Raw genomic sequence first — 16923 nt, forward strand, 5'->3', positions numbered from 1 at the left:
TATTTTCATGAGTGGCGAGGTATCCTCTATTTATATTAATAGTAGAATAATTAGGAATAATAGTAGTTGGTGAGATTTTAACCTATATGTGCTCACATGCAAAACCTTGACCAGAATTTCTAAGTCGCATAATAAAGGGACAAAAACTATATGATATGCAAGATAGAGTTATTGTACTTCATTAATTAAGAAGGTTGAATGGTTTGGAGCCTGTCTATAAAGTTTCAATGCAATACGTTATGTAATTACTGAGGTATTGACTTAAAAGTGGTTTGATGCAAAACCCTGACAAGAATTTCTGTCAAATAAAAAGGGCCATTTTTTGAATGCAATGCCAAATAGAGTTATCTTACTTGATTTATTAAGTAGGTTTGATGGTTGTGTACCATTGTATAAAGTATCAAAGCAATATATCAAGTAGTTCTGGGATATTAACCTGTATGTGCTTACATGCAAAACCTTAACCAGAATAACCAATAATAATAACTCTGGGTGAAAGCGTTCTTTGATATTGAATTGAAACCATTTTCCAGGTTAAGGTCACCGACAACATATTGTTTTTTTTACCTGAAGGTTACTGCGACCATAACTTTTAACCTTCTGATCTCAAAAAGTTTTTTTAAAGGTTATGTCTAACTTGCATACTAAGTAAAAAGCTCCTGGGCCGAAAAGATTTTCAGTTATTTGGCCGAAATCGGTTTTTCACATCAAGGTGACCTTTAACCTTCTTATCTCATAATCAGTAGGGTTTATCTACCAGTCATGGCCAAACTGCATACATAGTATTAAGTTCCTGGTTCTAAGTGTTCTCAAGTTATTAAGCGGAAACGAAGTGTGGCGTACTGACTGACTGACAGGGCTTAAGCAATAATAATAATAAGAAGAAGAAGAAGAAGAAGAAGAAGAAGAAGAAGAAGAAGAAGAAGAAGAAGAAGAAGAAGAAGAAGAAGAAGAAGAAGAAGAAGAAGAAGAAGAAGAAGAAGAAGAACGACGACGACGACGACAACGACAGCAACGACAACAACGACAACAACAACAGCAGACAAAACTTAATTAAGTAATGTCCTTGTCTTTCTTTATATTCCCTTAAAATAAGTTTAAACTTCATTTATTTTTTACACTGACTATGACGATTTTTTTTAAATATGCCAAGTCACTTTCGTTGGAACGACATTTGGAGAGATTATGGTCTTGTATAGGCCCATACTTACAATATTTTAAAGTGTTCTACATTATCTTGTGTAAACTACCCTCTTACTGGGCTAGCCAGTTTTTGAATCTACAGCTTCACCTGATTAAAATAAATAACGGCTGATTGCAGATTTAGTAAAATATATAAATTTGAAATCTCTAAGAAATACCGTTTTTTATCATCATGGATCATGGTGACCACTAACAATGATTAGAAACAATTAAAATAATGTCCTCCGCCAAATTGTTCGTGGATCAAAATGGATAATTATTATACATTCATTATTAAACAGGTTGCATATCTTATTTCACAAATCATGACTGCAATAAGAATTAGATAAAACAAAAAGCAGTCTAGCAAGCAAAATGGCACTGAAAATTATTGTAAACGCTTTGTTAATGTTGTGTTCTGGACAGAAGGGCTTTTATTCACAATTAAAAATGAGTTGAGCGTTTTATAAAGAATATAACTGAACGGTTTAGAGATAGCATTAATGTTACTTATATACTTATATTTCATTCAATAACTTATATATAGAATATCAATGTAATAATTCAATCACTTATTTATAAAATGTCAATGTAATAATTCGATCACTTATTTATAAAATGTCAATGTATTAATTCAATCACTTATTTATAGAATATTATTGTAATAATTCAATCACTTATTTTTAAAATGTCAATGTAATAATTCAATCACTTTTTTATAGAATATCAATGTAATAATTCAATCACTTATTTATAAAATGTCAATGTAATAATTCAATCACTTATTTATAGAATGTCAATGTGATAATTCAATCACTTATTTATAAAATGTCAATGTAATAATTCAATCACTTATTTAAAAATTGTCAATGTAATAATTCAATCACTTATTTATAAAATGTCAATGTAATAATTCAATCACTTATTTATAGAATGTCAATGTAATAATTCAATCACTTATTTATAAAATGTCAATGTAATAATTCAATCACTCATTTATAGAATAATAATGTAATAATTAAATCACTTATATAAATATAATTACAATGTTATTTTTCAATCACTCATTTATAATGTACAGTTGAATGATCAATTTTTTGGAAATATAAAAACGTATGATAGAGTGTCTACTGTTTAAGATATAAACACTATAAGACCACAAGTTTTTGACTCAATGTTCGGATATAAACTATATTTTTTAAATTTTAAACATCGGTAAAACACTGATTTTTAACATATACCATGTACTTGATTATAGACAACAAACCACTTATGAGTGGTATTTTGAAAAAAAAAATCATCACAAAAAAAAGCTTATGTAAGATTAAAACTGTAGATTTGTAAAATGCAGTAAACCAATACTTCTTTTTTTTATTCTCATGTCCCTATATTGGTAATTTTAATCCATATAATTTATTCAGATAACTGCAGCCATACTTGAAAACAGCATGAACTGGTGGTAGATATATTATTATATGTGCATTGATATTGGATGATATTAAAACCATTTAGCTGATCAAACTACCAGCCTACATACCACAGATAGTCATATTACAATTATTACAGAATCAGCTCTTTAAGAATCACTTGAAAACATTCATTTTCATAAAAGCATATACCACATTTTAACAATGACATCAATTTATGTCAAAGTGGATGCAGTTGTCACGCAACTTGGACAACTTTCACGAAATTCTCGTCACGTCTGTTATCAGGTCTGCAGGTGACAAACATCATCTTCTTCAGTGGACAGTAAGCCACACAGACTGGCCTATCTATCCCCTCCTCCTTCCCCAGCAGTTGGGTTATCTTGCCGGTGAGCGTGTCTAGTAACAGTATGTTGTGACTGTCCTCCCCACACACGAGCAGCTGGTTGTCCCCCACGGCTGTTAGACCACGTGGTGATTTCAGTATCGGGTCTTGGTATGTATGGAGCACCTCTAGTGAGATGCTCAGCTTGGTAATTGTGTTGGTGCGCCAGTCTGAGAAGTATATGACCGGAGGAGTGCGGTTCTCCCTGGTCACTGTCAGATATGACGGATAATGAAACAAAGGTTTTCCAGTGCTGTCTTTGTCAGCACTCTTCTTCATCTTTCGCTTCATGTCCATCAACACAACCTTGGCTGGGTTGGTAGAGGACACTATCAGGTTGTCATCACAGTAATCTATTCCACGACATTCTCCATCTACTTTCACAACATCCTGTAGTGTGACATTTCCCTGAGATGATACGAACTGTATCTTCGTCACCAAAGGCAGATTGATCGAAGCCCTGTCCCCGGGCAGAAGACACTGGTCCCACGGCTCACCTGGCAGTTTCTCCTGGGACACCATCGTGTTGGTAGTGGTGTCCTCAAGCTTTACTAAGTTATTGTTGATGTCAGCCAGTAGGAGCCTGTCTCCTGGCAAGAGGGCCAAACTGTTCAGGAAGCAGTCCCGGTTGTTTGTTGATGCCTTCAATGGGATGTAAGGCAGCTTGCTAAACAGGAACTGGCTCAGGTCTGTACGGCTCTGTTTTGCTGGAAGATCGCAAAAGAACTGTTGTTGATGAACAACTACTTGCACTAGTGTTTCTTAATTGATATCCACATCACTATAATTCAACATTTTGCAAACTAAGATCTGTTCATAGTAAACGCATGTATTATGATCTTGATGGAACTTAGATGCATAAACAAAATATAGCATGGGCATGTACGCAAAGAGATATTTTTGAAGCTTTATAATACATATTCATGGGTCGTTTTCAAATCTTAAGTAAGGTAATTGTATGAACATAATTAATATAATAAACTACACATGCCGAGTGTTGTGTTTGAAACTTATTACTTAGTTTTGGTGATAAAAATGTTGTTTACTCAAATGATATAAAATAAAATCATACTTAAAAGCAAATTCCGATTAAGCCTCTATTTTGAACATGAATTTGAATTTAAACCCACGTTTTGAATGAAATCAGAATACCGTAATTATTTTACAAAACAGTTTGATTCCGATCCCCCCCTTCCCTTCTTTTTTCCGCCCGTCATTTTTTTTTCAATGATCACACAGACTCTAAAATACTTTCGCCCTCTCTCATGACTTTAATAATCACAAACAGAGTATTTTTATGAAGAAACAGTCTTCAAAGGGGAAGTATCAGCCAGGGAAGTATACGGCGTCATCATCGGGGACAGTACCAGTCAGAGAAGAAATTCCTACTTAGTTCCGCCCATGATTCCTTTTATTTTTTATGATTATCAGCTGCTTTTTCTAGATGGGCATCTAAAAAGTGATAATAGGGGGTAGTATCATTCAGAGAAGTACATGGTGTAACCATAGGGGGCAGTATCAGTCAGAGAAGAATATAGTGTAATTATAAGGGGACAATCGGTCAGATAAATATATGATGTAATCATAGGGGACATAATCAGCCAGAGAAGTATATGGTGTAGTCAAAGGTGGCAGTATCAGTCAGAGAGGTATATGGTGCAATTATACGGGAAAAATCGATTAGAGAAATATATGGTGTAACCAAAGTGGGTAGTATCATTCAGAGAAATACATGGTGTAGCCATAGGGGGCAGTATCAGCCAGAGAAGTAACCAATGTAGCCTGTGGGGCATTATCAGTCAGAGTAGAATATGGTGTAACCATAGGGGACAGCACTAACCAGAGAAATATACAATACAACCATACGGGGCAGTATAAGCCAGAGAAGTAAACGATGTAGCTTAGGGGGCATTATCAGCCAGAGTGGAATATGGTGTAACCATAGGGGGCAGCACTAACCAGAGAAATATACAATACAACCATACGGGGCAGTATAAGCCAGAGAAGTAAACGATGTAGCCATAGGGGGCATTATCAGCCAGAGTAGAATATGGGGTAACCATAGGGGGCAGCACTAGCCAGAGAAATATACAATATAACCATAGGGGGCAGTATAAGCCAGAGAAGTAAACGATGTAGCCGTAGGGGGCATTTTTAGCAAGAGTAGAATATGGTGTAACCATAGGGGGCAGAACTAGCCAGAGAAATATACAATATAACCATACGGGGCAGTATAAGCCAGAGAAGTATACGGTGTAACCATAGGGGAAGTATAAGCGTAGAGAAGTATACGGTGTAACCATAGGGAAGTATAATACAGAGAAGTATACGGTGTAACAATAGGGGGGCAGTTACAGCCAGTGAATAATACGTTTTAATCATAGGGGACAGTCTCAGTCAAAGAAGTACATGGTGTAACCATAGAGGCCAGTACCAGTCAGAGAAGTACATGGTGTAACCATAGTGAAGCAGTAGGCAGTTTCAGCCATGGAAGTATATGGTGTAACCATAGTGGGCAGTATCATTCATAGAAGTATACGGTGTAACTATAGTGGTCAGTATCAATCAGAGAAGTATATGGTGTAATCATATGGCATTGTATCAGCCAGGGCAGTATACGGTGTAACCATAGGAACAGTATCAGTCAGAAAAAGTATACGGTGTAACCATAGGGGCAGTATCAGTCAGAGAAGTATTCATTTGACCAAAGGGAACAGTATCAGTCAGCGAGGTATTTGGTGTAAGCATTGGGGCAGTATCAGCATGGGAAGTATACGGTGTATCAATAGGGGGCAGTTTTAGCCAGGGAAGTATTCAGTGTGACATTAGGTGGCAGTATCAGCCAGGGAAGTATTTGGTGTAACCATAGGGAACAGTATCAGCCAGGGAAGTGTTCGGTGTAACCTTAGGGGAGCAGTATCAGCCAGGGAACTAAACAATGAGGCTTTGTGCATAATAGTTAATTATGAAAAAACAGCTATGGTAAATAAAAAAAAACGCTTATATGTTAATAAATATAGATATAAAATGCTTAACAACCTCTGAGTGATACTGCCGCAAGCAATGAAATAAAACAGGGACCTTCATACTTCAAATCGTACAAATACATCTCAAACAATCTCTTGTGAAGAGCTATCAGCATATTTAACAATATCCTGCCTAAAACGATTTGTGAGCCGTGATCTCTTTGGATTATTTTGAACCGAGATTACATCCTTAACTTTTTGGCCATTTCCGCAACGCATGAGATGTGTCTCAGGCGACTTATCAAGCTGCTGGATTTCGCCTTATAAATTATCCATGAGTACGAGATTTTTACAGCTGATTTGTCCAGGGTATCATATATGTTACGATGCGCTGGGTTGCCGAGGATGCCAAGACAGATTAAACTAAAGCGCAGACATTTATTTATTTTTACTCTTGTGTCGAAAACTGCATCGTTTGCTATTAGGACGGGGTGGTTAAATTCGTTCAACCACTCGGAAAATTAAGACAGGCCAGTAAACACGACCGTAGACTCAACCAGTGTCTTGTAATAAAACATTTGCTCTCTATGTATCGTGATTCCGGTAAGCTATTTGATGGATGTCAGAATACGGCCACCTGCGGGTATGACGCCTTTACCGGTTTTATTGAGACGGTTCACATGAACGAGTCCCTTTCAATTACACATTTTTTAAGCTAATGGAGTTACATTTTTTGAGTCAGTTAGATAACATCAAGCTAAATCCAAATGATTGAGAATGGCTTTATCGCTGACGCCATTACATGTTGCGTGCATTTCCATGTGCGATAAAGCGAGTTCGCAGATGTGCGAATATGTGCGCGAGTCACAGGGGTTGGTCCGGCAGTGTTTTCGAGCTACACCGAAATCTTGCATTGGTCGCAGAGCAATGTTTTCACAAAACCAAATCAATCAATGTAAAGCGGCAGATACAAATTGAAAGAGATTTAGATATGTGATCAATAATCAATAAAAACCTCAAAATGAAAATGATTTATTTTCAGTTGACACCGCAACATTAAAATATTAAATCGGTGGCAAAGGCCGAATAAGCGTATCGAATTCAACGTTAAAAATACATTTTGAACGCATTGTTTTCAATCAATTGCTAAATTAAATTAAATAAAACTTACCCTGAAAATTCATATATTTTATTGCATAACTCGAAAGGCTGAATTTCAGACTAGAAAATAGTACACAAAAATATAGGAAGTGCCAGGCATTTAACGAAGAAATGTTCACCCTATTAAATGTCAGTCGATGGGCGTAAAGAAACGCACAATTATCCAAAGACACACATCTTATCTTCCGCAATCTAGATAATTTACCCACGTTTTTAAACTTGGTAATGTTATCGCTATATAATTTAATTTAGGCACCTCTAAACCAATTTCTTTTACTTTATGATGAAATATCGGTGGTCGAGATGCGCCAAATGTATCTGTCAATGTGAAAAATCGTATGGTGCTAGATAACATCTTTTTGCACTTACCGAAGTGTAGAAGGTGTTTTAGAAAAAATGGGGGGGGGGGGGGAATCTGACACTTCTCTCTTGCAATTTACAAACAAAATGAAATATATTTTATGTTGAACGTCAATTGGACATAGGTAATGTCTTCCATGCCGGTCAATGCCCGTTATGATACGCAGGACACACAATAACAGTTGTTTTTTAAAGGACTTGTGCATGGTTTGGAGAATGCACTTCTTCGGATTTATGTTCATACGAATTTAAGTGTTTGCTATCATCAGGAGTATTAAACTATGACAGCTACACCTCTTAAACATATGTTGATATATACTAAACAAATTGTCTTTGAATTCAACGATTTCCACACCCGTTACAAATCAGCTAAAGGCTGTTGTGAGATTGGTTGATTGATATTATCACGCGAAGCTTTCAATTAATTTAAGAAAGGTTCGGATATCCCGAAACTTGAGAATCAGTTCGAGTGGTCGAGTTATCGATTTTCTAAAAATATTTGGGCCTTGCCAGCGGGGGATTTTCACATTAATAATGCTGCCTAATAAGACCAGATGTTCTTTATATACAGTCAAACCCCGTTGGCTCGAACTCACAGGGACCGTCGAAAATACCTCGAGCCTCGAAAATTCGAGCCAAGCGGGAATGCTTATCTTCAGTATAATGAAATCGGTCGTTTACATCAGTTCGAGCTAACAAGGAATTCGAGCCAAGCGAGTTCGAGCCAACGGGATTCGACTGTACTTTGATTGTATCCTTTGCTGTAATTAAGGTTTCAAACAGTAAACTAATAATACGATAACTCATTTCAGATGTCAATGTCTATAGAATTATTCATTCAATAAACATGCATAAAGATACGAACTTGTATGTTTTTAATTTAATTTTAATATAAACACTTAAACATCGTATTTACTAACTACAAACTGTATGAAAAAGACACATCGTGTCTACAACTCTGTAATCTATATTCTGAATCATTCTATTACACAATTACATTGTTTAATTAAACATTCACAAGTAAGAAACCAACTTTTTGGTATATTTCATACACAATCAGCTACAAACATTTCAATTAATAATACACATTCTCAAACTCGTATATTATTCTCTGATAACACATTACTACACTACTTGTCACTAATGATAACTGTTAGAATTCAAAATAATTTAAAAGTCAAGTTTCCGTCAAACACTCTCACAGTAATTGAATCGCTCGATATGTGAAATAAAGCATTGTATAAGCGTATTGTCAGTATGATACTTTATATTAAAATTATTCTTAAACATTACAATTACTTCACACCTGATACAGATTTCACTCATATTAATTGGTAGACTTGATCTATACTGAGTAGAATACTTTTACGATATTATCCGAATAACATCTGCCATAGTGCCAGCAGGTGACAAACAACATCTTCTTCAGTGAACAGTAAGTCACGCTTTGTGGCATCTCTATCTCCTCTTCCTCTCCCAGCAGTTGGGTTATCTTGCCAGTGAGCGTGTCCAGTAACAGGATGTTGTCACTGTCACTCCCACACACGAGCAGCTGGTTGTCCCCCACGGCTGCCAGACAACGTGGGTATTTCAGTATCGGGTCTTGGTACGACTGGAGGACCTCTAGTGAGATGTTCAGCTTGATAATGGTGTTGGTGTCTATGTCCGAGACATATATGACCGGTGGAGTCTGACTCTCTCTAGTCACTGTCAGATACTCGGGTTTCTGAAACAAAGGTTTTCCACTGCTGTCTTTGTCCACACTCTTCTTCACCTTTCCCTTTATGTGAATCAACACAACCTTGGCTGGGTTGGTAGAGGACACTATCAGGTTGTCATCACAGAAGAAATCTATTCCATGACATTGTCCATCTACATTAACAACTTCCTGAAGTGTGATATTTCCCTGAGTAGATACGAATTGTATCTTCTTCACCCAAGGTAGAGTGACGGCTGCTCTGTCCCCGGGCAGGAGACACATGCCCCATGGCTCACCTGGCAGTTTCACCTGAGACATCATATTGTTAGTAGTGGTGTCCATGAGCTTTACTGAGCAATTGCGGCAGTCAGCCAGTAGGAGCCTGTCTCTGGACAGGAGGGCCATACTGGCCAGGAAGCATTCACTGGTGTCGGCTGCCGTCTTCACTGGAATGTAAGGCAGCTTGCTAAACTGGGATTGGCTTAGGTCTGCTCGGCACTGGTTTAAAGCTGAAATATCGAAATAAAACTTAAAATAGTGTTTATTCATGTCCGCTTCGCTTGTATTTAACATTTAACAAACGAAGATATGTTCATAGTAAACGCATGTATCTAAAGATGTGCTTATGACCTTGATGGAATGTGCATGTATGAAACAATATAAAAACTGGGCATGTACACAAAGAGATATTTGAAGCTTTAAAATACATTTTCTTGGACTGTTTGCAAATCTATAATTAAATTGTATAAACATATATTTGAAACTTAGTTTTGGTGATAAAAATGTTGTTCACTCAAATGTTTTAGAATTATACTTTAAAGAATATCAAGATTAAGCCTCTATTTGGAACATGAATATGTATTTAATCACACTTTCTGAATGAAATAAAAAGACAATTACAGGAAATATCAGTATCAGTCATACATATATTATGTAACCATAGGGGGCAATTTAAGTCCGAGACGTATACAGTATAACCATAGGGGGCAGTATCTGGAAGAGGTATGCTGGGCAACCCTTGGGGCAGTATCAGTCAAAGAATATACGTTGTAGCAAAAGGGGACAGTTTCAATCGGAGAAGAATACGTTGTATATAGTATGTATACGTTGTATGCATAGAGGGCAGTATCCGAATGAGGTGTATACAGTGTAACCATAGGTAGCAGTATCAGCCAGAGGAGTATACGATGTAACCATAATTAGCAGTATAAGCCAGAGAATTATACGGTGTAACCATAGGTAGCAGTATTGGCCAGAGGAGTATACGATGTAACCATAATTAGCAGTATAAGACAGAGAAATGTACGGTGTAACCGTACGTAGCAGTATCAGCAGGGGATATATACGGTTTAACCATAGGTAGCAGTATCAGCCAGAGAAATATACGGTGTAACCATAGGTAGCAGTATCAGCAAGGGAAATATACGGTGTAACATAGGTAAACGCTAATATGTTCATAATAATATATAAATTACTTAACAACCTCTGACTGAAACTGGCGCCTGTGCTAGATATGATATAATACAGGACCTTCTTACCACAATTTATATAAATATATATAAACAATCTTTAACTAGTACTGCCGCCTATGATAGCAATGGTGTAACACAGAGACTGTCTAATAAATATATCAAGCAATCTCTGACTTATACTGTCGCCTATGACAACAACAATATAACAGTGAGACCTTCTAATAGTAGATTTATATCTCAAACAATCTTTAACTAGTACTGCCGCCTATGATAGCAATGGTGTAACACAGAGACTGTCTAATAAATATATCAAGCAATCTCTGACTTATACTGTCGCCTATGACAGCAACAATATAACAGAGAGACCTTCTAATAGTAGATTTATATCTCAAACAATCTTTAACTAGTACTGCCGCCTATGATAGCAATGGTGTAACACAGAGACTGTCTAATAAATATATCAAGCAATCTCTGACTTATACTGTCGCCTATGACAGCAACAATATAACAGAGAGACCTTCTAATAGTAGATTTATATCTCAAACAATCTTTAACTAGTACTGCCGCCTATGATAGCAATGGTGTAACACAGAGACTGTCTAATAAATATATCAAGCAATCTCTGACTTATACTGTCGCCTATGACAGAAACAATATCACAGAGAGACCTTCTAATAATATAAACATCTCAAACAATCTCTGACTGATTTTGTCTCCAATGATAGCAGCTATGTAACAAAGGAACCAACTATATCAAACAATTTCTGACTTAAAATATCGCCATTGATGTAACACAGAGATCTTCTGATAATGTCTGAGGATGTTAAATGAACCAGTTCAGGTAAAAGACTTTCATAATTCATTGATTTTTATTGCTTTTTTAGATTGATTTGGATTTTTTTCTAAAGAGCGAGAAAAATATTGTTAATTTAGCTTTGGGAATGAGTCCGATAGTCGGACCCGTTGGTACTATAGAAAAAAGCCTGATATATACCAAAATATCACATACAAATACTGCCGCCTATGATGTCATCGATGTTTGTACCATCTTAAAAAGTGTGATAATGTAAAATATTTCTTTTGATGTTTCAAACGAACAAAGTTTGTATTTACACCAAGACCTGCGCTAGTAACGAAACACCGTAGATAAATATTTAAATATTGAACAAAAACTAACAGCCGATGAACCTGAAGAGATGTTTGGAATGATCAATTAAACTTGTTAAAAAAGTTATTTGTTCTTGTAGATAACCAGTCTATGCTTTGTAAAAATTGTAAGGCTGATTTGAAAATGATGTCATTTTGTTCTCATTTCCTATATTCACATAACGTTTTAATCAATACATACACACAGATTCAGTTCTAAGTAAAATATAATAACAATTTCGAGAAGTTACTTTAAGAGTACATACACTGTAACACAAGAAATGCACAAACACACACTAGTAAAAAGCTACAGAAACAAGCTCAGTAGCAAAAAGTTTAAACATAAATCCGGTTTACTGGCACTGTGTTAACGCCAAAGACATAGAACATAAAATCACAAACAAGAAGTGATATTCATGTTTCGCCAGCGCTCCGTCAGACGGCCGTATTGTGAAACTGAATGAAACTAATCACCCTATCAAACTTCGGTATTAAAATGAAGGCGGGGCTCTTTAAGCGGCACATACTGCCCTTTGTTTTACTTATAATGGTGTAGTAAAATAAAAGTTATCTTTGATTGTATTCTTTATTTTAAGCAAAATGTTGCCTTCCGACGTAGCATATATGACGTAATTTATCATGTGGTATGCACACACTGAATACGATATTCCGGATAAAAGAGAAATATAAGTTAGCCTTTTATTAATTATATTCCTGCCTAAATGTCACATGTTTTCATTATAAATGCAATTTTAATTACGCAATATTGTGTTTAATGACGTCATTTCAACATTCTCATATTTCTTTCATTTGGAGATCCTCGTTTTTCCCCCTGAAAACAACCTCGGATGTATGCTGGTATATCAGTAGAAGAAGTTCGTATTTTTTAATTAAATAATCAATGAAATTCTGTGATTCAGAGTTTTATCAATTATCTAAGTTTAAATTGATTGCCAGTGAAGTGTATTATTGCAAACAAAGTAAAGATTCCCAAGAGTCTTAAGTCATTAACTGCTAAATTAAATAACTACTCGATCTACTTGCAGCAAACATTCCAATTTTGAGTATGTTTACAGTCGATATACATCCGAGGTTGTTTTCGATGAAAATGGCCGAGGAGTTCCGAATGCATTTTTGTGATCTGACGTCAGCAGAGTAGAATACAGCCATGTTGTACTGACAGAAGTGGAATACCGTATAAATACCGTATTGTAATTCCCCCAAAATATGGTTTACAGCATAAAATATATGCCTTAAGTTTATTTGGATCGTTATTTATTTGCGCAATATTATTTGTCGTAGTATTTAATTATTTTGCTTTTGTTTAGTACTTTACAACATATTTTTTTAACTCAGCGTCAACGTGCCTGGTTATCTTGAGCGACATTAAAAGGCTTTTGAAAACAGACTGTACTACATAGGGCAATGTCAAATTTATCTGTGGTTGTACACAAACCTTTTGGTGATAACTCTTGCATGTGTTTTTGTTGTTGCTGCATAGTCTCGAGTTGCCGTGGTTGTTGCTCCTTCTGTTGTTGTTGTTCTTGCTGCCCTGCAGCAGCAGTTGATTCGCCTGGAATTATGATTGGTACAGCTAAAGAATATACACTTATTATTTTACCTTAACAATAAAGTATATATCATTCAAAATAGATGCCTTAAGTTTATTGGTATCTCAATTTTAGTTGCGAAATATTATTTGTCCACAATATTTCATTATGTCATTTTTGTAAAGCACTTGATGAACTTTACACCATGGTTTTTAACGTAACGTTAACGTGCCTGGTTAACTAATGCGAAGTCAACAGTCTTTTGAAAACAGACTAATCAACTGCATTACTTAGGAAATGTCAAATTAGTCATTGGTTGTACCCAAACCTTTTTGTGATACAGCTTTCATCTGTTTTTGGTGTTGTTGCATCGTCTCCTGTTGCCGTTGTTCCTGCTTCGTTTGTTGTTGTCGGTGTTGCTGTCCTAACGCCGACGTTGAAGCTATTATCTTCTCAGTTTCGGGGTCCCTGTGAAACTTGTATCAGGGAACTTCATTCCTCCGGCTCACATCTTCCAGGGCTGCCTGGAGACCTGCCAGCTCTTTTATAGCTCGTTTTCCTACTATTAATAGCTGGTTGCTATTGTCGTCCTGTGCTTGTAACTCCGACTTAAGTTTCTCAATGGATGATTTCATGTTTGTGCATTTTGATTTCAGTTCATCTAGCAGTGTCTTAGATGTTCGTTTCTTCTGATCAATGTCTGCCAAGAGTTCATTTTCCCTTTTATCCAGGTACTGGTTAATTTCAGTCCTAAATTTGCGAAGCTCATTGATATTGGTAAGGCTTTCTTCGTCAACTGATTTCATGATCACCTGTATGTTGTGTGATAGTTTGCCAATGTCAGTGGCCGTCTGGACAAGTCCTGTTTTCAGGCTGTTGTATTCTGCACCCTCCTTGTACCGTTTTGCAACTTGAGAAATCCTTTCAATATTGCATGAGCGATGAGCTTTTTCAGCCAAGCAGTCTCCACACAGAAGTGTCTCATGATTAAGACAGTAATATTTTATGAACTCTTGAGCATGACGCTGACATGTTTCTGTAAACTTTTCATCTTCACTCTCTTCGCGGAATGAGGAAGGCATACTGTCCTTGTCCTGGAGGGCGTGACTTTTGGTTATTTTCTGGTTTCGGTGTACTCGGGCACAGTTAGAACACAAGAACTCCTTACAGACGGGACAGAAGGCCTCAGGGAGGATTTTCTTGCCGTCCTCCGCGCATGGCTGGCAGTAGGTGAGGTCAGGCGCCGATCCAGATGCCATTTGTGCCTTTCGTCCGGGAACTGCATCCATCCTTTCGAGTGCCTTAAATGTTTATAAATATAAGAACCATGAATTTGTTAATACGGAAAAAGAAATATTGATTCCATAATTTCCACCTCTCCATCTCTCTCTATCCCTCTGTCTCTCTCTCTCTCTCTCTATCCCCATCCCCTCTCCCCTCTGTTTTCTCTCTCTCCCTCGCTCTCTCCCTCTCTTTCACTCCCCTCCCCCACCTCTCTCTCTCTCTCTCACTCTCTCTCTCTCTCTCTCTCTCTCTCTCTCTCTCTCTCTCTCTCTCTCTCTCTCTCTCTCTCTCTCTCTCTCTCTCTCTCTCTCCCATCTCTTTCACCCCATCTCATTTCATCCTATCACTCTCTACATCTTTTTCACTATCTGAACCGCAACCCCCCCACCCCCTTTATCCCGTCTCTCTCTTTCTATTTATCTCTCTGTGTCCCTCTCCCTATTCCCTCTCTTTCTCTCCCTTTCTCTCTTTCTATGTATCTTTCTGTGTCCCTCTCCCTATTCCCTCTCTTTTTCTCCCTTTCTCTTTCTCTCTTATTCTCTCTCCTATCCCCCTCTCTCTCATCCCCTCTGTACCGCCACCCCCCATTTCCCCCCACTCTCTATTTCTATCTGTGCCTCTATCCTCATCCCCTCTCCGTCCCTCTCAGTCCTTCACCTCCTATTTCTTCTCTCTCTCTCTCTATTTATCTCTCTGTGCCCCTCTCACCATTCTCTCTCACCAAACCCCCTCTCTCTCACCCTCTCTCTCTCTCTCTCTCTCTCTCTCTCTCTCTCTCTCAAATTTAAAACATGTTTCAATTGTTATGCTTTATTATGTTCAACTTATTTGACTTACTTGATTAAACCAAATAAGGCTCAGAGTTGTGTACCATTAAAACAGTTAAGCCTTTATAAAGGGATTTTTAGTTTATAGCTACGTGGCCACAATTTTCCAAAAAGGGCTAATATATCGCTAATATTTTTCATACGTTTACGGTTTCATAGCTGCATGGTCGATCTGTATTGATTTAAGTTTGGTAGTAATGGTGGAGGTCAAATGTCTTTTTGTAAAAATATACAAATATTGGTTGGATTGTTGGGTGGTCGTAAGATACGGTAGGCTATATATAGTTCTCCTCACTCGCTTTATTACAAAGTATCTATATGTTTTTTGTTAAACAATAAACTTGAAAGTGAATTTAACAGGGAAATCCAGTCACCGTTTTGTATAATTCTGATAAATACGATTGATTTACTACTGAGTATATATCTACTTACCTAATATGGAGAAAACTGTTTTCTGTTTTGACCGATTCCCGTTGTTTCGACAGATTTTGTTCGGTCTGGACAGACTGCCAAATCAATTTTGTCTGAAAGACAGAACACAGTTGATGAATAGACCAGCCTTTTGAAATCGAAACGAACATCTTTCTGTTTATAGTTTCATGATTGTGTTGAAAGGGGACTTATCGCTTAAGCTAAGTAAAGTTGTTCTTTGCTTTACTTCCCTTTTATAAATGACAGTTTAGCACATTCATGATGGCAGGGGACATTGTTTTACATATTTACCCGATGGCTGAAGTAATACACACAGATGATAGTTCCGGATATTGACTGAATGGCAGAGCCTCTATGTGTTTATGGAGACGAAGTGCGGGTGCGCGTACGTGTGTGTGTGGGGGGGGGGGGCAGGTATAGCTTGTGTTCGTACGTGTGTGTTGGGAGAGGAGGTACGTGTGGGCGTGCGCGGAGATGGAGTGCGTATGCGCATGCGTGTTTGTGTGGAAATAGAATGCGTTGTGTGTGTGTGTGGAAATGGAGTGCATATGTGCGTCTGTTTGTGTGTAGAGATTGGGTGCTTGTGCGCGTACGTTTTTGTATGTGAGTGTCGAAATGGAGTGCATGTGCGCTTACATGTATATGTAGCGATGGAATGCATGTGTGCGTAAGTGTGTGTGGAAATGGAGTGCGTGTCCGTGTACGAGTGTGTGTGTGTGTAGAGATGCAGTGCGTGTGCGCTTACGTGTGTGGGGAAAACTGAGCGCGAGTGTACGTAAGTTTGTTTGTAGAGAGGGAGTGGGTGCGCGTACGTGTGTGTGCGGAGAGGAATTGCGTGCTTGGGGAGGGGGAGTGCGTGTGCACGTACAAGTGTGTGCATAGAGGGAATTTGTGTGCTCAAACGTGTCTGGGGGAGAGGGAGTGCGTATGCGCGTACGTGTGTGGGGAGAGGGAGTGCGTATGTGCGCACGTGTTTGTGTGGAAATAGAATGCGTATGCGCGAACGTGTTTGGGGGGAATTGAATGCATATG

General features: G+C 37.5%; 2 protein-coding genes across 2 annotated transcripts; both read right to left on the bottom strand.

Moving 5' to 3' along the window:
- Positions 1 to 8366: 8366 nt before the first annotated feature.
- LOC128217330 (uncharacterized) lies at positions 8367 to 13777 on the bottom strand. Its single transcript, XM_052924417.1, has 3 exons — positions 13677 to 13777; positions 13255 to 13371; positions 8367 to 9689 (listed from the first exon to the last, which is right to left on the bottom strand). Exons 1-3 carry the CDS (start codon positions 13717 to 13719, stop codon positions 8827 to 8829), a joined length of 1023 nt encoding a protein of 340 aa, XP_052780377.1. The 5' UTR covers positions 13720 to 13777; the 3' UTR covers positions 8367 to 8826.
- Positions 13778 to 13830: 53 nt separating this feature from the next.
- On the bottom strand, positions 13831 to 15978 carry LOC128216285 (transcription intermediary factor 1-alpha-like). Its single transcript, XM_052922851.1, has 2 exons — positions 15892 to 15978; positions 13831 to 14649 (listed from the first exon to the last, which is right to left on the bottom strand). Exon 2 carries the CDS (start codon positions 14635 to 14637, stop codon positions 13831 to 13833), a length of 807 nt encoding a protein of 268 aa, XP_052778811.1. The 5' UTR covers positions 14638 to 14649; positions 15892 to 15978.
- Positions 15979 to 16923: the final 945 nt, after the last annotated feature.

The sequence above is a fragment of the Mya arenaria genome, chromosome 14 (genome assembly GCF_026914265.1).
Source record: "Mya arenaria isolate MELC-2E11 chromosome 14, ASM2691426v1".
NCBI lineage: Eukaryota > Metazoa > Mollusca > Bivalvia > Myida > Myidae > Mya > Mya arenaria.

Bases quoted from the DNA above. Each gene is read 5' to 3' on its own strand.
- LOC128217330 (XM_052924417.1), bottom strand. From the start codon at position 13,719: ATGCAACAACACCAAAAACAGATGAAAGCTGTATCACAAAAAG. The intron at 13,372-13,676 runs GTTTGGGTACAA...TCATAATTCCAG, and splicing joins GAAAGCTGTATCACAAAAAG to GCGAATCAACTGCTGCTGCA. The intron at 9,690-13,254 runs GTTTGTGTACAA...TCGATATTTCAG, and splicing joins GCAAGAGTTATCACCAAAAG to CTTTAAACCAGTGCCGAGCA.
- LOC128216285 (XM_052922851.1), bottom strand. From the start codon at position 14,637: ATGGATGCAGTTCCCGGACGAAAGGCACAAATGGCATCTGGATCGGCG.